This window comes from Chlorocebus sabaeus, chromosome 10 (genome assembly GCF_047675955.1).
Source record: "Chlorocebus sabaeus isolate Y175 chromosome 10, mChlSab1.0.hap1, whole genome shotgun sequence".
NCBI lineage: Eukaryota > Metazoa > Chordata > Mammalia > Primates > Cercopithecidae > Chlorocebus > Chlorocebus sabaeus.
Window position 1 is genome coordinate 73,813,657 of NC_132913.1, and position 25,545 is coordinate 73,839,201.

A 25,545-nucleotide genomic window follows, 5' to 3' on the forward strand; every position below is an offset into this window, starting at 1 on the left:
GCTCTGCGACATCGACCTGTCGCAAAGGCCGCGTTTGCGGGGCGAATGAGCGACTCGCTTTCCGTGCGGTGCGGCGAGTGAGGCCCCCGTCCTCCTCCTCCTGCCGCAGGGCCAGAACCCCTGACAGTATTCAGCTGCGCTTAAGTCTGGCCGGTGTCATCTGTCTCCGCAATGCCCCCGAAGAAACAGGCTCAGGCCGGGGGCAGCAAAAAGGCGGAGCAAAAAAAGAAGGAGAAGATTATCGAAGTGAGTACCCACCCCTCCCCCACTCGTGCCGCGAGCCCTCCGGAAAGCCACTTCCCCGCTCCGGGCTTCCCTGGGAGCCGGCTCTCTTCCTCGGGCCACGTGTTCTTCCCTTAAGGTTTGTGTGGCCCACTGTCCCTTCTCCAGCCCCTGATGACGCTAGCTGTCTCTCATTACTATAGTGACGCTGCTGGCGCCCCCGCACCTGGGCTTTGCCTCTCTGCCCACACGCCGGTGTTCACCCACCCATGCACCCGGGTGCTAAATGACCCCTCGGGACTGCCACAGGGTTTTATCCTTCGCTAGTCCTCAGAATTGAGGAGATTTTCCAGGGTTGTGTGTGAAGAAATTCGCTGAACGGTCTTGGGCCAGCGTCTTTCTGGAAGACCGACTCATGACGAGTCTTTGTGTTCCTTATTTCTTTACCTGTCACCCAGGGGTGGTACTGTGCTTTCGAACCAACAAATTACTACTTGGTGTCTTTTTCCATCCACCTTTGAACTGTTTGAAGTTCCATAAAGAATGGAAGGACTTTCCATCACAACCCAGGGTCTTGAACGCAGCGCGTGATACTTGTATTCTGAAGTGGATTAAATAGAATAACGCCTTAAAAGAGATTAGGTTTCAGTGTCACTAATTGTGTGACACTGTTTGAGATATATATGTGTGTGTGTGTGTATATACGTATATACGTATACATATGTGTGTGTGTGTGTATATATATATTCGTTTAACACATTGAGCCTGTAGCCCTTTAGTGGCCAAGGAACCCTATTGATGTTCTTACATGTTCTGCACTTGTTTTCCAACAACTGAATTGTGAGTTTCCTTAAAAGATGAACCATATTTGACATTACATAAACATACCATACAGACCCCAACGAGGTATTTCTTCCCTCTATTTCTGCTATTAACCCTCCTCGTAATTAAATAGGACCTCTTGTACTTTGAATATAATTAGAAAAAGCCACGACCATTTCACCGCATAAGGTGTAAAGTCTGCTCATTGGATTTAAGAAAATGCTTAAGAATTTTAGTGTCCTTGGCCAAGTTCAACTTTGAAGCAGAACTGGTATTCTTATTGCTAATTTGTACAGTTTAAAACTGTCATGAAGTACTATAGCCAGACCCTTACAAACAAAATATTACCTTCACATCTGTGTTTTCTATTACCTTATTTGAACAACCTGGATTCGTGGCACTTAGGTAAATTTCAGGGATTTCTGATCAGATGGCATTCACTTTTATGAAAACCAAGTACCTTTTAGGGATGTTGTTTTCCTTGAGTTTGGACCATCGTACAAGGTAAGACTTCCATTGAAATTAAATGTTATGTAACAATTTAAACAATTTAAATTATACTTTATGCATTGTAGGGCTTTCTCTATATCTAATTGTTTTATTTTTAATTAGTAGAACTAGTATTTTTATTTTAAGGAATTACATGTGAAAGTTGTTTATAGTATCCATCAACTTTTAAAATGATGCTTTTGTTATGATTCTAGTCATCTTGTGACAGTTATTAGGTAAAGAGAAAGCAATTTTAGTTTCAATAATGAAGATATCGCCAAAGAGAAATGCAAAATAAGACAACTGCACTTTTTTAACTAAAAATATCCTAACAAAGTGGTGAAATTAAGCCTGATTCTGTGTTTTCCACATTTAATATAATGTTTTTAATTTATTTTTTGTTGAGGTATAACTTATGTAAAAGAAAATGTATAGGTTCTAGATGTGTAGTTCTGTGTGTTTGAGGAATTTATTCACCCAGGTAACTGCCACCCTAATTAAGACTTGAAACATTTCCATCACCCCACTAAATTTGTTTTGTGCCTCTATTTAATTCTTTCCACTCGTGCAGCCACTAATTTTTTTGACAGGATAGATTAGTTTTTACCACTCTAGGAATTCGTATAAATTACACAGTAGGTAGCCTTTGTGTCCTTCTTTTTGCTTTCACACCACGCAGCGTTTCTGAGATCTATCCATGTTGTGTATACTTCGTATGTTCCTTATTGCTGAAAAGTATTCTCTTGTATGAGAATCATTACAATATGTCACCTTTTGTGTTTAGTGTCTCTCTCTACTTGGAAGAGCCAAAAGATACTATAATTGACGCTTGAAGAACAAACTTAGGATTTCAAATTGGGTTAGAGGCAGTATTGGTTAAAATCTTGGCAGCCAGAATGAATTATTTTGTGGCTAATGGAGTCATCTGTAGGGACCTCAACCTTGGGGCATACGCTGAGTTGGCATGAGAGTGTCCAAACATCTGTATACATTAGAGCTACAGGATAGGCATCATTAGGAGATCCGTGTGCTGTGCCTGTATTTCTCTTGGAAGGACTGGTCTTAACTACACCCTCAGGTAATTGCAGTTGTTGAGCTTCTTGCTTTTGCTGAATATGCTTGCATTTTGCTTTCTTGTGTTTTGTACTATCATTCTTTAACCTAACCTGCAGTACCGTTGGACGTATGTCTTTGAGGCCATTTCTTTCTGAAGACTGAGATTTGGGTATGGGTTCTTAGTGAACAAGATGTTCAGATCTTCTGTTTGTTTCTCAGTGATCATAGTTTGTTTCCTTTGAAATGTGTCTGCTTGCCTTTAAGAAGGTCCTCCTAGCCTGACATCTTGTAATCTAGATGTTCTTTTATGTTCCGGTCCAGGGACCTGATGAGCTTTTTCAAAAAATATTGCAATAAAGTTTTTCAAACTCATGTGCAACATTAATATTTGCTACTACTGGAGAGGTACAACAGTATTTTGAATTGTAGTGTTAAGTTACAGCATTTGTGAAATTAGATTTATAGAGACTATTCTGTTAATCCAGCCTGGTTAGGAAATGATGTAGTCTGCTTCATTAGACAGGCAACTTTTTTTTTAAACTTCCCTGAAAGCCTAGCACGTCTCAGTGACTATTCCAAGAAGATAATTGATCTCTGTGGCTGTTATAATTTTGGAGGGGGAAATACTACTTTTTTATAGTCTGTTTTGACATATAAAGACTGATACTTATTTCAGAATCTGGTTAACTTTGGGAGATTTTATAGCTGTATGACCTGAAATTCTAAATTGCTCAAAATTAATAGTTAACTAAAACATGTATTTTTAAACAGCATTTTAAATAGACTTGAAAATAATGGTTGCCCTACCTACCTCTTTCCTCTTCTGTACCTGTTCTGCTGCCACCTCTATGGACCCTCACTGTGGAAAAATCAACATGCAGGTTTTGGGAACACTAAGGAAGTAAAAACATCAGATAGCACTAGCTTTGGAGTCAGAGACCTGGGTTTGAGTCCCATGTTTCAAATTACTAGCTCTATATTTTTAGACAAGTTACAAAATCTAACTGGACTGCAATTCTCATCTGCAAAATGCAGCTAGTTCCCGTGAGTTAAATGAGATAATACATGTAAAGTGCCTGCCATATGGTGTGTATATTCAGTAAATGGCAGCTATTGTTATTGCCTATTTTGATAGTGTATTCTAAATAAAAACGGGGATATAATCAGGCCGATCTGCACTGTTTATACAGTGCTTAGTTTTTGCCCATTTTTGAATACTGCCTCCATTTTTTTATTTGCCTCTTCAAATGCCCCAAAACTTTTTGAATTCATTTGTATTATTAATGCTTTGCGAAATGAATATGTCAAACAAGTTTATGGTTCTGTTAGAAATTAACACATTAGTCCGAAATGGCATATGCCATTTGCTTTCTTACAACTAAAATTTAGTGACAAATGGAGTCAGCATTGAGCAATAGAAAGTTTGAATATGGAAAGAGGGAAATAATCTTGGGCTTAGGGCAAGCAAATAAAAGATACCCAGCTAAGAACTTGTATCAGCAAGGAAATAGTAATAGGATCCTATAGAGACAGGATCCAAGTGTTGTGAAGGATGGAGCAAGAGAAATTGGTTGCCATTGTAGAACAGCTGCCAACAGCCAAAATCAAATGTTGATTACTTGAAGGTGGATTAACCAGTTGTGTAATATATATTGCATGGATGGACAACAAAAATACATTAGTGCATGTGGGAGAAAACTAACGAGATAAAACAGTGACAACCTCTGCCTACCTGAATGTCCCAAGAGGTGGACTCCCATTATCTTGGAGCACTATTCAGCGTGGACCTGCCCTTCTGCTGCTTCCCTTTTCCAAACATCTTATTTAGGGAGTGGACGCTGGCCCGTAAAAGGAATGGGATTACTTAGAGATGGGAGGGGAGTTTTAAGAGAAGCCTGGAATTCACTGAGTGTTAAGGCTCTTGGAGCCTCAGGAAGTCGTCCTTTTCTTACTACCCACTTTCTAGACTCCTCTGTATTCATTTCCCAAGTTGTCTTCTGAAACACACATAAAACACAAAGTTCCTTTACTATCACGTTAACTTTTGAGACCTTATTAATCCAATGAGGACCATTATTCCCCTAGTTTTATTTTAACTGTGGTTTGGGTTGACTTCTTTTTTTCTGCCTTATAGTTCAGATTAATCTTTAGGTAAGGCTCTGTCCTAAACTCAGAAAGAAGTCTTTTGAACTTCTCCAAATTGCAAATCATTCTGTTTTCAAGAGGTGCTATTGGTATCTCACATCTGCAGTGTGATATTTAGAAAGCTTATTGAGCACCAGCCAGCTCAATAACTTAACAAGGTGTCTCTGGGAAGTAGTTTATTAAAAACTGTAGAAAGAACAAGGAATTTGCTTGGAGTCAAATATACCTAGGTTCAAATATCATCTGTGACTTAATAGTTAACATTTACTGGGCCAGACAAGGTTCCCAGTGTTTTGGGGAGAAGGAGAGAAGAGAAACAAGCCAACTACAAGTGATAAATATACTAGCTCCTTTGATTCTCTCAGTGGGATACGTATTATTACCCCTTTTACAGTTTTAAAAACATGCATAGAGATTAAATAACTTGCTCAAGTTTACTAACCTGGCGAGTAACTCTGCCAGGGATTCTAACGCAGGAAGTCTGCCTTTAGAGTCCTTGCTGTCCACCACTGTCTCTCTGAGGTAAATCTTTTAACTTGCACAACAACCCTAAGTGAGACTCACTTTACAAATAAGAAACTGTGGCAAAGAGGGTAATTTACCCAGCTCTGTTTGGGATTAAAATTTGGGCAGTCTGGTTCCAGAGTTTATACTTCTAAATCTTTGCACTATACAGCCAGCCCCTTATTAATGACTTAACTTCAAATGAATTTATCATTTCTGAGTTTCTGTGTATCATAGAATTGTTGAGAGGATTCAATAAAGTATATATTCAGGGGTTGTGTTTATGTTTAGTGAATGCTAGATGAGTAAGTAGTCCCCTTTCTCTGTGGAAAAATGTTAATTTCTGAGCTCTAACTTAAAGGTGAACACAACTCACTTATTATCTCTTTAAACTGGTCATTTATGTGCCAGAGCAGTATAATGAAACCTGAATTTTTTTTTTTTTCTTCTGGAATCTGGAGTTTATACACCTTTACCAGTAACTGCCATTGTGAGTACTTTCTTTTCTTACTGGCCAGGTCCCCTTAGGGGACTTTTTTCTTTCCTAAGTCTATGTGGCAGTATCTACTTTGCTATTTGGCCTTATTTATTCATTGTTTCTTCTCTGTAATTACAGGTGGAGCATGGGTTGAACCCGTTTATTTTCTCTGGCAGAGCACCTGTAGATGCTGTTTAATCCTGATCATATTTTTTTCTAGAGCCTCCTCTGCCTCCCGTGAGAGCTCACTTTTTTGTAAAGGAAAAGTATGGCATTTTATACTTAGTTGCTGCACTGTGTTCATCTGTATATATCACATTATCTTGACTATCTTTCTTCAAATTGAATTGAGTGTTAAACTTTATAGAAACAAGGGAAGCCATCCGTAAAAGGCTCAGTGCAGAGACATCCAACTTGTTTGTGTGCATCCTACCTTTTTTCATACACATAGGCTGTAGAAAATTCATGTAGAATTTTGTATAATACCATGTTGGGATGTTAAATCATGAAACAAGCATTTAAGTAGAGGAAATCAAAGTTTTGGTATATGGAGATAGATGTCATTAATAAAGAGTTATTTCCCAGTGAGAGATAACCATTTAGAAGCAAAACCCTCTGTACTTTTTTGTTTTAAGACTATTGAAAGGTCTTTTACTGATATTGAGGTTGCTATAAACATTATGTCATGTTGGATGTTTTTAAATACTAATTGTTTTAGTACTATTGTTTTCTGTTTCTAGCTTGTCCACATGGTGATTTTGTTTCTATAATACTTTCTACTCATTACTTTTTCCTTTCCCTTAGAAATAATAGCAAAATAAAGGCTATAAAATAGCCACTTGTTTCATACTAAATGCCACTCAGAAGGTCTCAGATTACTTTGAGAAGAGCTTTTTGCCTCTTCTTCCTCTCTAAAACCACCCATAAACAAGAGAATGAGAAAGAAGTACAAATTCTATTTTGAAATTAGAAGACATCTATAATCTTGAACCTCAAGGTATGAAGATTGGCAGTGGATGGATGAGTTGGTAACTGACTTAGAGCAGAGCGGTTATGTCTGAGTGCCTGTCTAGGAGTGTGCCAGTAAAAATCAAGTGCATTTCCTCTACAAAATTATGAAAAAAACCTCAACAATGGGAAGCACTAGGTAATACAGAAGGCAAGAGGCTGAAAACTAGGAGTTAAAAGTGTTAGGAGTGATTAATAATTCTTACCTACTACAACTCGGCCAGGTGACCACCTCTGCAAGAAACAGGAGGTATCTTCTTGGAGGTAGGGGGTGGCGGGGAACAGGCCTCTCTGCTTCCAAAACACTAAGCACAGAGGAGGTGGGATGTGAGCCTGAAAATGGAAGCTAGTAAATCGGTATGGTAAACTGAGACCCCTTCTACCTACTCTCTTCTCCTGTTTACAGTTAACTTACTACCCTCCCAGCTAGAGGATCTTTCTCCAGAGAATCAGAAAAGACCCAGAAAAAAAATATTTCAGATATTAGCATTTGGTTATTTCTTGTCAGGCTTGTCACGCATTCACCTTAGGGAGAAGCTCACTAGTCAAGCCTGCTTTATGGGTTTCTTAGGGCTGCTGTAACATGACTATAAACTGGGTCACTTAAAACAACAGAAATTTATTCTCTCAGAGATCTGGAGGCTAAAAGTCTGAAATTAATGTCAGCAGGGCCATGCTCCCTCCCTCTGAAGACTCTAGGGAATAATTCTTCCTTGCGTTTTCCTAGTTTCTGGTGGCATCTGGCAATCCTTGGCCTTCTTTGGGTTATATAGCAATGTCACTCCAGTCTGTCTGCCTCTGTCTTCACATTTCCTTCTCTTTGTGTCTGTGTGGTCCTTATTAAGGCACCAGTTACTGGATCTAGGTCCTACCTTAATCTAGTATGATGTCATCTTAACTCATCACGTCTGTGAAGACCTACGTCCAAATAAAGTCAAATTTAAGGTCAGGTGGACTTGAATTTTGGGGGGCATTCCAAAATTCAGCCCACTACAGACCACTGCCCCCTTCCACACACACGCTTACTCATACTTGTGCAGTGGCTTCTAAATGTTTTTGTACTGCATACTTATTTTTTTTTATATTTTTCTCCCCCCAACCCCATACTGCATACTAACTTAATATGAGTAGATAGCCAAGGATCACCATTAGTGCTTAGCACATAATGAGCATTCCGTAAGTGATAGCTGCTGTTATATTGAATATTACCAAGTTATTGTATTAATATTCCAGATTTAAAGAAAATGTTGCTTTTAGTTTATATACTTTCAATATTTCCATCTTAACAATAACTAGAAATGTATACATTTCAGTAGTTTGATTCAATTTATTAAATTTATTTTTGAGAGGAGAACATTTATTAACTAAAAAACCAGTCCAGAACTGAGTGTATCTTCCTTTTCTTATGTAGTAGTCCTAAACATGTGTTCAGTATTGTATAGCCTCTCAAGATACTCTGAGTAAAAATGGATTCTGCTGCAAAGGAAGATTTGGAGGTGCTGCATATTATATTCCCTCTGATAAGGGCTGTAAGATACCTTGTGCTTAAGAATTAAGAATCCTTTTAATCAAGCATTTTCCTAAATGTATTTAACTGTAGGACTTCTTATCCCGGTATAAGAACTTTGCACATCCCATAGAACTGATAATCCAAAACAGGCTTTAGAAAAACCTTCATAGAATAACAGGTTTAGTGATGATAATGGTGAGTACGTATTGAATTGTAAAGAATCTGGGTGATGATTAAAGGTCATATATTGCCTTGACTTGATGTTCAGTGTTTTCCATGTTTTTATATTAGTAAAGAATAATTATCAATAAATAAAAGAATAATTTTTAGGTATCATTGGAGGAAATATATGGTAACATAAATTGCTAAGATATTTCTGTGCTCTTTCTCATGTAGGACAAAACTTTTGGTTTGAAGAATAAGAAAGGAGCAAAGCAACAGAAGTTTATTAAGGCTGTCACACATCAAGTTAAATTTGGTCAACAAAATCCACGTCAGGTAAGTAATTTAAATTTCCATGTCTTTTTATGAATGTAATATTAATACAGCCTCTGTTTCAGATAAAATGTCTGGTATTATTATATAATTGTATTTCAAAACAGAATCCTACTCGAAACGTTTTTGCATCTTGGCCTTCCTTACCAGCAGTACCTCTTGGATGTTGTCCAAGCCATTGTGATATAGCTCTTATTTATTCTAATAATGACTGCATGCCATTCTACAGTACAGGTGTGTTATATTCATCCATTTCACTATTCATAAGTGATCACTTTGTTTCCAGCTTTCTTTTTTTCTCTTTTTTTTGAGACGGAGTCTCGCTCTGTCGCCCAGACTGGATTGCAGTGGCGCGATCTCGGCTCACTGCAAGCTCCGCCTCCCGGGTTCACGCCATTCTCCTGCCTCAGCCTCCCAAGTAGCTGAGACTACAAGCGCCCGCCACCGCGCCCGGCTAATTTTTTGTATTTTTAGTAGAGACGGGGTTTCACCGTGGTCTCGATCTCCTGACCTTGTGATCTACCCGCCTCGGCCTGCCAAAGTGCTGGGATTATAGGCGTGAGCCACCGTGCCCAGCGTTTCCAGCTTTCTGACGCTAAGACCACCTCTAGAAGAAATACAGGAGTTCTTACATGTGTTTGGGCTTTTATTTCTGTGGCATAAATTGTCTGGTAACAGACTCCAGATCAAGGGAAATGGATTTCTAATTTTAATATTATAAATTTGCCAGATCACTTTCCGTAGAGGCTGTAGTACTTCACATTTTCATTTGTAGTACATGAGCAATAGATACTAACGTTCTTTTTAATGTGTTCCAATCTGATAAGTATAAAGTGATATCTTAGTGTTACATTGTTTCTCTCACTACTAGAGAGTGTCTTTTGTATACATGTTAGCTGTTTGAGTTTGCACTTCTGTGACTTGCCTATTGAAATTATTTGCTTTATTGGTTGTCTTTTTCTTGTCAATTTATGAGATACCTTTTGTCTGCATTGCAGATATTTGGTGATATTTCAGTTATGTTTTGCCATGCACCAATTTTTAACTTATCTGTATATATAGAGTTTAATATTGCCAGTTACATTTGCTAGCTTTTTAAAAATATGGTTAAAAGGTCTCCCCTGCCACTGGATTCTGTGTGTTTTTCCTAGATCATTTCTAATTATTTTATTTTTGTAGTCTATATTTCATCATATAAATTTATTTTATATATCTTAAAGTTCTCACTCTGTTGTCCAGGCAGGAATACAATGGTGTGATCTTGGCTCACTGTGGCCTCCGCCTCCTGGGTTCATGCCATCCGCCCACCTCATCCTCCTAAGTAGCTGGGAACTACAGGCGCATGACACCACACCTAGTTAATTTTTGTGTTTTTTGTAGAGACGGGATTTCGCCGTGTCACCCATGCTGGCCTCGCAATCTGCCTGCCTTGGCCTCCCAAAGTGCTGGGATTACAGATGTGAACCACCATGCCCAGACTAAGTTTGTTTTCTTTTAAATGAATAGCTGCTTACACCAGCATTATTTATCCCACTGAAATACCGCTATTGACCTACAGTCATAGTCATACGTTGTTTAGTGATGTGAATACAATCTGAGAAATGTGTCGTTAGGTGATTTAGTCATTATGCAAATAATATAGTGTACTTACACAAACCTAGATATTACAGCCTACTACGCACCTAGGCTATATGATATAGCCTGTTGCTCCAAGGCTTCTAACTTATAAAACATGTTACCGTACTGAATACTGTAGGCAGTTGTAACACATTAGTAATGATTCGTGTATCTGAACATAGAAAGATAGAGTAAAAATATGGTGTTATAACCTTACAGGATTACTGTCATATGTGGTCCATCATTGACCTAAACGTCATAATGCTGTGCTTGACTGTACATTAAAGTCTCAAGGCAAGTCTTTTCCCCAAAATGGTATACCTTTTCTATTTTTCCTGGTTGTTCTTAGGTATTTGTTCTTTCATATGAATTTTAAAATGAGTTTATCCATTGGCAACTCGTTAGAAAAAAATGTAGCCCCTTTTTCTTCAGGTTCTTTAGACCTCTCACTTCTAAAGATTTCATAGACATGGATCTGTATTTTTTAAAGTACATTTTTTCCACCATTTCTATATCCTTTTCATTAACTTCTGGAAACACATTTTTGTAATGTAGGAGAGAAGAAAGAATTTCTCATGTGTTTATAGATTTTTTAAAAATCTGCTAATATGTATTTGTGAGATAAATTTCTCTTGCTCATGCTGTCTACAAATCAGTGACCCAACACTTTCCTTTCACATCCATTTTCTCAGCTTGATTCTAGAATCTAAAACTATTGTTCTTCCAAACTGCTAACTTAATAGCCTGGTTTAATAAAAATTAATGTTTAGACCATGGCTGGGTGCAGCGGCTCCTGCCTGTAATCCCAGCACTTTGGGAGACCGCGGCGGGCAGATCAGCTGAGAATTTGCAGTCAGATAGACTTGGGTGTGATTCTTCCTGTCTTTTTTGTTACATGATCCTTAAATGGTAACCCTGGTCTTTATATGTATTGTGGAAGTGCAGTTATTCCTTGTTGGATTCTTCTGGTGGTTAAATAAGAAAATAATGTAAATTTTCTGGTGAATATAGATATCAATATGTAAGAAGAACTCACTTTCTTCACTTAGCCCCTTTTTCAATCCTGTTTCCCTTCCCCAACTTTTTCTTCTAGTGGGAAGTGTTTTGAGTGGCAATACTAGAATTCATAAACCTGGGAAAGTTATTAAATTTGTGTGCTGGTAGTTAGCTTTGATAGTATATTTAATATTATAGTTTTGATACTTGCGTGGATAACTGGACTTTTATCTGTGAACGTGGGGTACCTACCCATCATATATAACATCGGAAATGAGCAGTAGTGCTGCTCTTAGAGCTGGACAGGAGGTATCCTGGTCTAGGCCCTGTGATATATGTGTCTTCTCCAGACCGCTGTCTCCCCTCAGGTAAGGAGTCACTGAAGCCAAGGGGATGTACCTACCCAGATTTTGCAACACCTCTTCCTACAACAGTCTGACCCTGGTTTATCTGCCTACAAAGGCCTCTCCCCCATGCCCATCTCTGTCTAGGTACATTGTGCTACCAATATGTCTGAGGTAGCCAAAACAACAGCATATGCTAAGGGTTTGAACAGAGCCTGCATCCATACCCTTTCCTTCCTTCCTGCACCTTTACCTCTCCCTACACCCAAAGTGGAATGAAATGGGGTAGGAAGAGGAGAAAAAAGAGCCCCGGGCTGACTCTTGTGTTACTGCTGTACTTCAGTGTGGAACTCCATGGAGTCTGAGCATTTTAAATTTGAACCTGTCCTTCCAGGTCATAAGGTATATTTGTGAAGTAGGATTACAGACCACATTTTATTCATCATGAATGTGATTTCTAATTTTAAATATTTAGATAAATGGCTTGTAGGCCTCCATTGTATTCTTGCACTGGACCCCACAAATGTTTGAGATGGGCCTGATGAGCAAAGGATACTTCTATTAAAAATAAAGCGACTTAAATTTTTTCTTTCAAAACATTTTTTCTGTTTAAACACATCCACCATATAGGGTCACATTCAGCTTTTGGGATGCCTTTGACCTAATTATAGCATTTGGCCATTCCTTTCCTTAAATTTCCTCTGTCTTGAACATATTTTGTCCTGGTTTTCTGTCTGCTTCCCTGATGTTTCTAGGTCTTTTTATTGGGCTTTTTAGGTTCTTTTGTCCCATTTCATGTTGATTTTCTTCAAGGAAGTGTCCTTTGCTCTTGCCACATTTTTATGCTGTCCTTGAGTAATATACCCAAAGTTTTAATTATCTGTAAGCTGCTGTTTCTAAAGTCTTTATCTCAAAGCAGACCCTCTGATTTCAGTGGAATCAATATGCATGTCCATCTGCCTTCAAAAGATCTCCGCCCAGATGCCCTGTAAGCATCTTGCATTCTGTATATCTGAAACTACGCTCATCTTCACCTCTTACCCTGAAACCTGTTCCTCCTGTATTCCCTGTCTTGTTTAACAGCACTAACCATATACATGATAATCCTAGATTCCTCCCCCTTTATACTTCATGTTCAGTCACAGTCCTATCAGCTCTGTCTCCTTTTCTCCATCCTCACCAGTAATGCTCATTTTGAGCTCTTGTGTTTTCTTGTGTGCAGCAGTTGCAACAGGCTCTTGCCTTTATTCTTGGATTCCCAATCTATCCTCCACAAAACTTGCTCTCTTGATATTTTATAAAATGTGACCTGATCTTGTTACTGGCTTACTTTAAACAGTTGAGTGGAACTCTGTTCAATCTACTGATACAATCTAAGCATCTCATTGATGTTTTTCATACTTTGCCCCTCTAATCCCTGTAACTTTGCATTGGCTGGCCCTTTCTGTATTTCTTTCCTTGCCCATCAAGAAGAATTCATTTATAAGGTTATTGGCTCAATGTAATTTTCTCAGGTATATGGGCATTCTTTGTTCCCAGAGCACTATATATTATGTTACAGTTGTTGACATGTCTGTCATCCTGCTAGTTTCTGAGCTTCTTTAAATAAGCATCTTTGTCTTTTCATTATATTCTCTGTCATCTAACATAGGACCTGACATATAAATGTTTGGATGAATCCTCTAATCATATTAGGTATGTAAATCGTGTGCCTGGAACTATATTATATGTCATGTTTTGTTTTGAGTTGTTTTGTTTAATATCCTACATTGACCTAACCCAGTGTTTTTCCATGAGGACACTATATAGGTTTTTGGGGTGGTATAATTCATTATCATGTGGGACTGTACATTTCAGGATGTTTGTTTCTCTGATCTTCAAAATGAACCTGTACATTTCTGGGGAGTGGGCTGTTTTCACAGAAGAATATTGCAGGTGAAAAGTATTTGCTAAAAATGCTGGGCATGTAGTAAATGCTTAATAAATGCTTGTTGCTGTAAGCTTTTGCTTTTAACTAGGCATGGTACCATCATTACAATTTTGTTTAATAGTTTAACCACAACATTGAATAGACACTGTAAGGCCATTATAACACTGATGTTAAAAGGTAAGGACTATAAATATGCAAGTGTCTTGTTATATTAATGCTAACTGTGCAGTAAAAACAATTTTGTAAACAATCAAATTTACATTTTAAACCTGGGAATATTATAGGTAGCACAGAGTGAAGCTGAAAAGAAATTGAAGAAGGATGACAAGAAGAAAGAATTGCAGGAGCTAAATGAGCTGTTCAAACCTGTAGTTGCTGCTCAAAAAATAAGTAAAGGTAAACTTTAAATTTCAGAAGTGTGTTTTTTATCAAATATGGTTTATGCTAAGAACTGTTTATTTGGATGTTATTTTCTTTAAATAAGACAGTTGTGTCTGCAATGAAAATATTAGTCCCTTCATCAAAATTACCTATGTCAGTGGGTTGCTTATGGTTCCTCTGTATATGTTCACATCAGTGTCATTGTACAGCTGAACTGCAGCCATGCGCCCCACACTTAAGGCAAAATTAGTAATTTAACAGACTGCTAATTGATTTATAACATTCAGTCTTTGGTAGTAGCCAAGGCAAAGCCATAGTTGAATAAACTATATGTCTCAAGTTTTTGGCACTGTTCTGCCATGTATGTTCATTCCTTTTTTGCCTCTTTTTTTTTTTTTTTTTTTTTTGAAACGGAGTCTTGCTCTGTCATCAGGCTGGAGTGCGGTGGCACCATCTCGGTTCACTGCAACCTCCGACTGTCTGGTTCAAGCTATTCTCCTGCCTCGGCCTCCCGAGTAGCTGGGATTACAGGCACACACTAACATGCCCAGCTAGTTTTTGTATTTTTAGTAGAGAAAGGGTTTCATCATGTTGGCCAGGATGGTCTCGATTTCCTGACCTCATGATCTATCTGCCTCGGCCCCCCAAAGTGCTGGAATTACAGGCGCGAGCCACCATGCCTGGCCTCCTGTTTTGCCTCTTGCCCTATTGACGTCAACTAGACAAAGCCTGTGGAATATCTTATGTTCTTGTTTGGTTTCCCACTCTCTGCCACCTTTTATAGTCAGAATAAAAGAAACAAAAGTGGACATAAAATGCTACAAAAAGAACTTTAAGGAAATGTCTTGCTAATCACCCATAAGTGCCATTTTCCTTTCACATCAGTGAATGGAAAATAAGTTAACCAAAATTAATCTTATTTCAGGTAGAATCTATATTTTACAGTCTGGCAGGTTATAATACAAATACCATATACCATTTGACATAGGTGCAGATCCCAAGTCTGTGGTATGTGCATTCTTCAAGCAAGGACAGTGTACTAAAGGAGATAAGTGTAAGTTCTCTCATGACTTGACTCTGGAGAGAAAATGTGAAAAGCGAAGTGTTTACATTGATGCAAGAGATGAAGAACTTGAAAAAGGTAATTTGTTTTAAAACATCTTAAAAATAAATGTTTAATACTTTTGGTTTGTTACTAAGATATTTATTAAATGAAGAACATTTCAATCTTAATAGACTGTTTATAAAGAATAATTAATTGGGTTTATTATGTTTTATAAAATCTGAAAATTACCATAATATACCCTTTAAGTAAATGAAGATACTTTAAAAAACAGTGATTTATTTTGGATTTGTCTGTCACTCTTTCCTTCAGTACTACCTTCTCAATTTGTCCAAAGTACTTAGGAAGATTTGGTGAATAATTTTTTTTTTTTTTTTTTGAGATGGAGTCTTGGCTCTGTCGCCCAAACTGGAGTGCAGTGGCATGATCTCAGCTCACTGCAGCCTCCATCTCCCAGGTTCAAGCAATTCTTCTGCCTCAGCCTCCCGAGTAGCTGGGTCTACAGGTCCACGCCTCCACACCCAACTAATTTTTATATTTTTAGTAGAGATGGGGTTTCATCATGTTGGCCAGGATGGTCTTGATCTCCTGACCTCATGATCCACCCACCCTGGCCTCTCAAAGTGCTGGGATTATAGATGTGAGCTGCTGTTCTGGCCTTGGTGAATAATCTTAAAACTATTCATTTCTGCCTTTGGTGTTTTAAGAAAACCATGAGGCCAGGAGCAGCAGCTCATACCTATAATCCCTGCACTTTGGGAGGCCAAGGCAGCAAGAATCACTTGAGCCCAAGTGTTCAAGACCAGCATAGGCAACATAATGAGACCCCATCTCTACAAAAAAAAATAGAAAAATTAGCCAGGCATTGTGGTGCATACCTCTAGTCCCAGCTACTTGGGAGGCTGAGGCAGGAGGAATTGATCGAGCTCAATCAATCAAGGCTGATTGAGGGAGGTCAAGGCTTCAGTAGACTGTCATCATGCCATCACACTCCTTCCTGAGCAACAGTGAGAACCTGTCTCAACAAAAAGAAAAGAAAAAGAAAAATGTGTTAAGCCATGAGTCTTATAACACATCATTCATGTCTAAGGAGATACGTGTTGTGGGAGTAGTAGATAAAATTACAGTATTTAATCTTCATTTCTTTATTTAGATACTATGGATAATTGGGATGAGAAAAAGCTGGAAGAAGTAGTGAACAAGAAGCACGGTGAGGCGGAAAAGAAAAAACCAAAAACTCAAATAGTATGTCCTTTTCTTGAATTGAGTTGCTGTGATATTTATCATTAGGGAGAATTATGTGGCAAGGTATTTGCTGCTATTTTCTATTAGATTATTCTGTAAGTTACTGGAAATTTTGATTTCATCAAGATAAGGTACATGAAGCTTTATTTTTGGAGTTTACAAGTTAGATTTTGTAGATTCTTGTTCAGAAATAGCTGAACAAGAATAAAACTATGTTACTAAAGTCCTTTAAATGCCGTTTTTATTTTTATTTTTATTTTTTTTGAGACAAGAGTCTCGCTTTGTCACCCAGGCTGGAGTGCAGTGGTGCTATCTCAGCTCACTGCAAGCTCCGCCTCCCAGGTTCATGCCATTCTCCTGCCTTAGCCTCCCAAGTAGCTGGGACTGCAGGCGCCTGCCACCACGCCTGGCTAATTTTTTCTATTTTTTAGTAGAGACGGGGTTTCACAGTGTTAGCCAGGATGGTCTCGATCTCCTGACCTCGTGATCCACCCACCTCGGCCTCCCAGAGTGCTGGGATTACAGGCGTGAGCCACCGTGCCCGGCCTTAAATGCCATTTTCTGAGGTGAACTTTCTCAAATATGGATAAACAAAATTACATATCCAGACAAAAATCCCTATTTTTTTTGCATAGAGTGGAAGGAGGCCTGTTAAACTAACCCACTTAATAATTTATTTAGTTTCAATAGGGATAAATTTTTAAATTTTAAGGTTTAAAATATTACTACATATGAATTCCAGAATGAATTTTTGGTAGGTAGTGGCTCTAATTCCAGGAAATGTACCATTAAAACTTGGTTCTTTATATCTCAAACTTTGCATTTATGTCTATATTTATAATGTAGTTACAGTGAAAAGTCTTGCTGTGCTAGAAAAATTCTAAATACTACATTAATACACATCTGTTATGTTTGTTGTAGGGGGTGGATACTGTTTGTTAATTTTCTCTTACTTGCAAAGCTTATTACTTGAGGCTTAAATACAATTGTATCTTCCATCCATGTTGTGAAGGGTGACTCTCTTTTGTGTTCCTTTCGTACCTTGCTCCTGTATACTGCTTGTGATTCATTTTTATTTAGGAAAGATCAAACCAATGAAAATTATTTATTCGATTTATTTATTTTTTATTTTATTTTTGAGACAGAGTTTGGCTCTTGTTGCCCAAGCTGGAGTGCAATGGCATGGTCTTAGCTCACTGCAACCTCTGCTTCCTGGGTTCAAGAGATTCTCCTGCGTCAGCCTCCCAAGTAGCTGGGATTACAGGCGTGTGCCACTATGCCCAGCTAATTTTTTGTATTTTTAGTAGGAGTTTCACCATGTTAGCCAGGCTGGTCTTGAACTCCTGAACTCAGTAGGTGATCCACCTGCCTCAGCCTGCCAAAGTGCTGGGATTATAGGTGTGAGCCGCCATGCCCAGCCTGATTTTATTTTTTTATAGCCAATTGTATATTCTGATTTGGGGGTGTATATTTACAAAGGGTAACTGAAACAAGTCATTTTTGTATGATTTAGAATTTAGAACAAATGAAAATGTTGTATAGATTCCCCTTTAAGGGAATTTGTCATTGTTTTAGGTATTTTAAGGTAAACATATGTTGCATTTCTGCAGAGAATAGAAGCTAGACAGAGCACCCTTATGTACAGAAATGAATAGAATGTACTTGTGTAATAGAACATACTTGTGTCTATACTTGTTCCATATACTTAGACATTTACCTTGGAAATGGCCTACACTGAGCCACCGCTTGTGAATAATATCGTCTCTATAGGTGTGCAAGCATTTCCTTGAAGCTATTGAAAACAACAAGTATGGCTGGTTTTGGGTATGCCCTGGAGGGGGTGATATTTGCATGTATCGTCATGCACTTCCTCCTGGATTTGTGTTGAAAAAAGATAAAAAGAAAGAAGAGAAAGAAGATGAAATTTCATTAGAAGATCTAATTGAGAGAGAGGTAACTAGTATCCTTTTCCTACCATAAAAACTGAAAGCAGTATTTATTGTGAAATTCTAATACTTACCACTTGGGGGCAATAGCCTTTTATGAAAGGAAAAAATATATATATTGTGATCTATTTCCAAAATTGCCCTACTTTAATTATTCTTGTATATGTAAAGTGTTAACTTAGCCATAAACATGAGCCAATCATGACATTAATTTTAGGATTGTGAAACAATTTTTTAAGTACTAGCTACTGGCTTATCAAATTGTTTCTGTGAGATTGAGTTACTAAAAATGCTTAGTTCTCAGATTGATTGAATTTTTGTAGTTTTAGATTTTTTGTCCTGTTATCTTTTGTTTTTCACTAGTATTTTAGTTATTAGCATATGTATGGAAGAAAACAACACTCTAGTTTTTAAATTACATGTTTTATCAGCTCTGGACTCAAAACACTCTGCTTATAGAAGGGAATAAGTCTGAAGAGGATATTCAGCACTTGTCTTTGGCTTAGTACAAAACACAGTTTTTATTCTATGAAAATTTTGAGATTATTAGAAACATTAGATTTAGGGTTGCATATTAAAAACTATTTTGCCTTATTATTTAGTGTCTCAGTCAGGATATAACGTACTATAATAGAAAATATAGACTTCAGAGTCAGGTGTATTTGAGATGGTTTGTGTACTGGTTCTGACACTTGTTAGCTATTCCTCTTTGGTAAATTCCCCATTACCCTTTGTTCACTTATTTGTGGGGATCCGTGCATTAGCATGTATAAAGCATTTAATACCTGGGAGGTGTTAAGCAAATTATTTGTTCTATATATTTATTATTTGATTATTGGCCCTGAGAAGCAGGTGTTTTTTTGTTTGTTTAGTTTTATTTCTCATCTCAGAAACACAAGTGAAACTTGGATATTGTTATAGTGCTTTTTATATTTATTATTTTCAGCAATTGATTCATATTAAAACAATTTCTTATGACAAGTAAGTTTTACTCATCTTCAATGTTGAGAAGAAATCTAGCGCAGAATAGTATATTTTTAGTGTTTGTATCTCTGGATACTCATTTTGCTCATTGCCATGTAAAGTAAAAATATACATATATCAGCTTATTCAAATGTAATATATTCAGGATAGTCATGGGCAAGGAATTAATCACATTAAGAGAAACTGCTACCAAGCACTATTTGAGGTGAATTCTGTGGGAAAAAAAATTAACTCTTTATTGTTGCAGCGTTCTGCCCTAGGTCCAAATGTTACCAAAATCACTCTAGAATCTTTTCTTGCCTGGAAGAAAAGGAAAAGACAAGAAAAGATTGATAAACTTGAACAAGATATGGAAAGAAGGAAAGCTGACTTCAAAGCAGGGAAAGCGCTAGTGGTATGTTTCAGACTCACCCAAACTGATTCTTTATTCTTCCATTTTTAATTTTCTGTGTCATGCAATATTTTGTCCCTATTTCATCAATGACAAGGAATGTTTAGATTTTTGACCTGAGTTGATATATTTGTGTGTCCGAATAGATCAGTGGTCGTGAAGTGTTTGAATTTCGTCCTGAACTGGTCAATGATGATGATGAGGAAGCAGATGATACCCGCTACACCCAGGGAACAGGTGGTGATGAGGTAAGAGGAAGCTTTGTGCCTCATCTCCTTATGTTAATTGAAAGAAACAATAAATAATACCGCAACATGGTTAAGAGCCACCAACATCAGAGCCACGGTGCCTGGGTTCAAATCCTTACTCCAACCATGGGAAATTACTCTAGGCTTCCACCCTCATCTGTAATACAGACATAATGATTATCTACATCATAGGGAGTTTGTGAGAATTAAATGAGTTCATGAATTAGTAGTTCTTTATACAGCTTAGAATAGTGCCTAGTAGGTGGTTGAGTGCTATATGTATTACCTGTAAAAAGTATGTTTTGTCCTCCCTCTAAAAGAAAAAGAGTAATTTTTGTTTAATATTTTATGTTTAAAGTTATGGGACAAGTGCACTAATTTAAAACTACAGTGTAGGGAGCATGAGACAATAGCACAGTCATTTGGTTGTTGACAGATTTAGTAATAACAGATAAGTTACTATTCATTTTTTGTGTACTTACAAAATTCTGGCCTCTGGGTTGAAAGAAAAAAATCGTACTCTATATAAAAATGTGATGGCAGAGGAAGAGGTTTCATATACCACCTTGCTATTCTTTTTAAAAGAAACTTAGGAAAAATAATTTTGACAATAGATCTTTTGTTTTTGTTTTTTATAGAGACGAGGTCTGGCTTTGTTGCCCAGGCTGGTCTCAAACTCCTAAGCCCAGGTGATCCTCCAGCTCGACCTCCCAAAGTGTTGGGATTACAGTTGTGAGCGTCCACACCTGGCCAGTAATTGGTCTTTTTTTTTCACTTGGATCAGTGATAATTTTGGCTAATTAAGATAAATGTCAGGAGTAAAAGAAAACTGTTCTTATTTGTAACAACTTTCTTTTCTATATGTTGTTAAAGGTTGATGATTCAGTGAGTGTAAATGACATAGATTTAAGCCTGTACATCCCAAGAGATGTAGATGAAACAGGTATTACTGTAGCCAGTCTTGAAAGATTCAGCACATATACTTCAGATAAAGATGGTAAGTATGCTAACTTTTGCCTAATTTTAAGAACTAGGAAATTATCTATAGGGGGTTATACCAGACTTGGCAAACTTAGATGTGTGCAGGTACCAGACTGGTAACATAAATGTGTGGTTTGACCATATATAAAAAGAGTAATAAACAGTAAAAGGCCAGACATGAGCAGCTGGGTATATATTAAAATCATTAATGGAAACTAGAAGGAGACATAAATGAGCTTGGAGTTAAAGTCAGTGAGTTCACTTTGAGACCTCATGAGTTTGAGATTTTTTGATTATCAAAAGTGTACTGTCTGGGATATTGTATAAACATGAACACCCTGCAAAACATCAGTGTTTTGGGGTAGGTAAAAGAAGAAATGCTAAGGAAAGACATTGAGAAGGTCAGAGAAAAAATAAGAAACAAGTTTCCAAAGAAGCAAGTAGGGTGAAAAAGAATATAAATAAGTTATAGTTGTAATTGGTTATAGGAATAAGGTGCCAGTTTCATTGAGACTGCAGTTATAACAGTGAGAAGAAAAATGAATGCAGTCCTCTCTGTCTTAATGTTTAGAGGGAAGACATGGTCATGGAAGGGCTTTTTAGGATATGGAAAACCTAAATGTATCTGTAGGTCAGAGGGAGAGGATCTGGTAAGGAGGAAAAGTTGCTAATAAAAGATCAGTTATAGAAGCAAGACATGAAAGTATAAATAATGAGTTAGGTATGAGAATGAAGGGAAGGCTATCTAGGATTGTTGGTATAATTTATGTCTAATTGTGCCTTGAGTTAGGTACTTAAAGAAAGGGGTAAAAGTTCGGGAGCAAACGGCAGAAGAAATGCCCATTAAGGCAAAAGCTGAGACAGAAAAGTCTGAACCTTATTTTTACAATAAAAGCACACAAACTATAACCTGAAAAACCAGCTTGCCCTCCCAAGATCTGAGAGTGTTAGCAAACCACTGTCTTGCCTGTATTCAGATTGACTTGCTCTTTGTAGAAGTAGGGACTTTGGTGACAGTAGGCACAACTGCAAATAATTCAGAGATTATAAAATTCCCAAGACTTTGTCTTCAGAGATGTTTGAAATAGCTAAAATCTAAATTAGGCTGTTAAAAAATGTCTGTGTAAATGTTGATGGCATTGAATAAGAAAAGGCAGCATTTTTTTCCTCTCAGTTATTTATAATCTATAAGGAAAAGTAGCTGTGTATAGCACTATGTTTTTTCTTAACAATTTGATTACATGATGAAGATTTTCTGCTGTCACAATCACAGCATTACAACAGCGTGATTTAAATACTATTTGCAAAACCAAAAGCCAAGTAACTGCTTATATTACAAACACTTTTTTTGTTTCCATAACCATTTATTCAAATAAAATATTGTATGGAAATTGACTATTTAAAATCTAATTGCTAGGTTATGTCGGGAACACAGAGGTGTAGAAGATTGATCCTGTCCTTAAATGTATAAACCATTAAGTAGTCAAATGTCTACAGTGAAAAACAGTATTTTATACTAGGTATAGATAATTGGCACAAATAAGCTCAGAAAAGAATGATCAGTTCTTGCTGGAGTAATTCTAGGGAAATGGCTTTCATGGAGAAAAGGAAAAGAGGAAGTGTAGTATGAGTCTGTGTTGTCTATTGCTAATGTAGAATGTTGTTTTCTGCTTCTATGCCTTACTGATTCCAGTTTTTATTTTTAGAAAACAAATTAAGTGAAGCCTCTGGAGGTAGGGCTGAAAATGGTGAAAGAAGTGACTTGGAAGAGGACAACGAAAGGGAGGGACCAGAAAATGGAGCCATTGATGCTGTTCCTGTTGATGAAAATCTTTTCACTGGAGAGGATTTGGATGAACTAGAAGAAGAATTAAATACACTTGATTTAGAAGAATGACATCAAACACGTCGCTGAAAAAATTTAAGTCAGCTCAGCATGAGTTGAAATTGACTACATTAATTTCTTTCCACCTAGAATCAACAGGATGTTTATTTCCTATGCTGATTCTGGAGGAGTTAACCTCCTGTGAAAAAGGAATATTGTCCCTACGTCTTCTCTTCTGACTTTGGCTACATCTCATAGTAAGTTCAGAGTAGTTCATGATAAATTGAAAATATAATGGTCATTGCAGAAAATGATTGATTGTTGTAACTGTCCACCCAAGTAAGAAGTGTATCTGCTTTTCCATCTTTGGTTTTCATTTGGGCATGTGCTATAGCCAGAAACAACAAACTTACATTTAAAATACCCTTCATTTGACACAGTTTTTAATAAGTGATTTAATTTCCTTTGTATTTGTATGTTTAGAAGACTGCCTAAAACATCAACACTGTACTTCATAAAGGAAACTGCATATGCAGATTCAGTATTGTATATCTTTGGACAATTAGATGGACATTTAAAATGGAACTTCTTATATCTGACAGGATCAGCTACAATGCCCTGTGTTAAATTGTTTAAAAGTTTTCCCTTTTCTTTTTTGCCAATAAAGTTGTAAATAAAGACCATCATACGTTAAAATCCAAATATGGCCTTTTTTTAAGTTTTTCTATGAAAAATTTAACATTTCTAGCTTGAAGATTTAAAATACCTGTTAATAGTATCACATAAGGCATTGTTTCTTAATATTTACTACAGAAGCATCTAGAGTACTTGACAGTACTACGATGAGTTTAATAACACAAATACTAAGCTTCCAAAAAGACTATAGGTGATGTTACATGAAAGAGTAACTTCGGAATTGATACAACATCAACCTAATTAAATATCACCTGCAGTTGAATCAAGTACTGCTTAAGAATTGTTTTGTTGAGATCCATGGTGTTAAAATAGTACATACTAATGTAAGTATAAACAAATTCACCAGAAAACTTTGGGCTGAGGGTCTTTGGCACTAAGATCCCCTGAAAAATTAGGGTGATCATACATTTAAAATAGACACAATTTGCTCATGACATATTTAATACTAGCTACACCTTTTTTATTGTTGTGTATTTTCAAATAATATGCTGCTTTTGTTATTTGCGAATATAAATGAATTTTAAGACAACTAAGATAACAGCACTAAAATGTCAGGTGAGCTGGGCCCTAATCTCATTTCTACCTTAGATAAATTATATGATTTTTAAATCTCTGAATCTTCGTTTCTTTATTTGCATATTAAAGTTAAGACTCAATGATCTGGCCAGGCATAGTGGCTCACTCCTGTAATCCTAGCACTTTGGGAGGCTAAGACAGGTGGATCACTTGAGGTCAGGAGTTCAAGACCAGCCTGGCCAACATGGCGAAACCCCATCTCTACTAAAAATACAAAAATTATCCGGGCATGATAGTGCATGCCTGTAATCCCAGCTACTCAAGAGGCTGAGGCAAGGGAATCGCCTGAACCCGGGAGGCAGAGGTTGCAGTGAGCCAAGATCATACCACTGCACTCCAGCCTGGGCAACAGAGCAAGACTCCATCTCAAACAAACCAAAAAAAAAGACTCAACGATCACTAACATACTTCTAAGTTGTGAAGCCTAAGAAATTCATGATTGCAAATCTTGTCAAATGATAAATTCAAAGTTAATAAAGAAATTGACTTCCTAGTTGTTTAGTACTAGTACTATATAACTGACAGTTTTTAAATACAGAACATCAGGAGCCAAGTTTATTTCCCAACTACAATGAAAGTGTACTTAAATACTTCATATATATTTTTTATATATTTTTTAAAAAGCTTGAGTTTTAAAGTTTATGTTCATGAAAGATTTGTTCCATTGTTTTGTAAAAGTTTAAATGGTACTTACTGCATTATTTAATAATGAAACATTTTCAGAATAGTCTAAAGAGCTTAAACCTTTTTTCTATTTTGAAGTCATCTAAAACATTTTCTTAGAATTTATCGTATAAATAAAAGTTAAAATCCATTTACTTTAGACCAAGCTTTTCCAACCTGAAGCTGTGTGCCACATACCGCCCAGAATGGCTTTGAATGTGGCCCAACACAAATTCGTAAACTTAATGAAAACATGAGATTTTTTTTTTTTTAATCTCAGCTATCGCTAGTGTTAGTGTATTTTATGTGTGGCCCAAGACCGTTCTTCCAGTGTGGCCCAGGGAGGTCAAAAGATTGGACACCCTTGCTTTCGACCTTAAGTTTGGGGGCTTTTTTTTTTAAACTGTATATAAAGTAGGGCCATATAAACAAAAGGATGCTGAAAGATTTTAGGTGTGTTTGAAACATTACTATCTTACAGCAAATAATGTGATCTCAAAAGTCAAGGTGTTTTTTAGTAAGTATCAATATAAAGCAAAATGGTTCAATGTGGAGGTAATTTTTTATACCTACAAGTCTTTAATTACTGGATGGCCTTCCTCTATCTTGCCTTGAAATTTCTTCCATTATTGAGACAATACATGCACAGAGAATGTCAAAAGTATTTTAATCTGAGAGAATCAGAGTGCAAAATTTAATCTGCTTCTAAAATTATAGTACATTTCAGAGGTTTATAGAAATAATTTTTGTATTTTCAATGTAGTTACTCAATATTGGTACAGTTAATTTGAAATTGGCTCTACTTTTCAAGCCCATTTATATGTAAATAACCATTACCGCCTATAATGATCCCATGTTTGCCAGTCTTTCTAATTCAAAATACAGTCATGTGTCACATAACAAAGTTTCAGTTGCCTCTACACTACATGT

General features: G+C 37.0%; 1 protein-coding gene across 1 annotated transcript; it reads left to right on the forward strand.

Annotated features, from left to right (window-relative positions):
- ZC3H15 (zinc finger CCCH-type containing 15) lies at positions 1-23,382 on the forward strand. The gene is made up of 10 exons (XM_007965572.3): positions 1-246; positions 8,631-8,732; positions 13,901-14,012; positions 14,986-15,138; positions 16,214-16,305; positions 18,076-18,258; positions 19,483-19,629; positions 19,773-19,874; positions 20,748-20,871; positions 22,562-23,382. The coding sequence occupies exons 1-10, from the start codon at positions 172-174 to the stop codon at positions 22,750-22,752; spliced, it is 1,281 nt and encodes a 426-aa protein (XP_007963763.1). The 5' UTR covers positions 1-171; the 3' UTR covers positions 22,753-23,382.
- Positions 23,383-25,545: the final 2,163 nt, after the last annotated feature.

What these genes read in the sequence shown, in the direction of transcription:
- ZC3H15 (XM_007965572.3), top strand. Translation starts at nt 172, where the DNA reads ATGCCCCCGAAGAAACAGGCTCAGGCCGGGGGCAGCAAAAAGGCGGAG. An exon ending in AGATGAAGAACTTGAAAAAG is followed by an intron (nt 15,139 to 16,213) that starts GTAATTTGTTTT and finishes TTCTTTATTTAG; the next exon opens with ATACTATGGATAATTGGGAT. An exon ending in ATATACTTCAGATAAAGATG is followed by an intron (nt 20,872 to 22,561) that starts GTAAGTATGCTA and finishes TTTTATTTTTAG; the next exon opens with AAAACAAATTAAGTGAAGCC.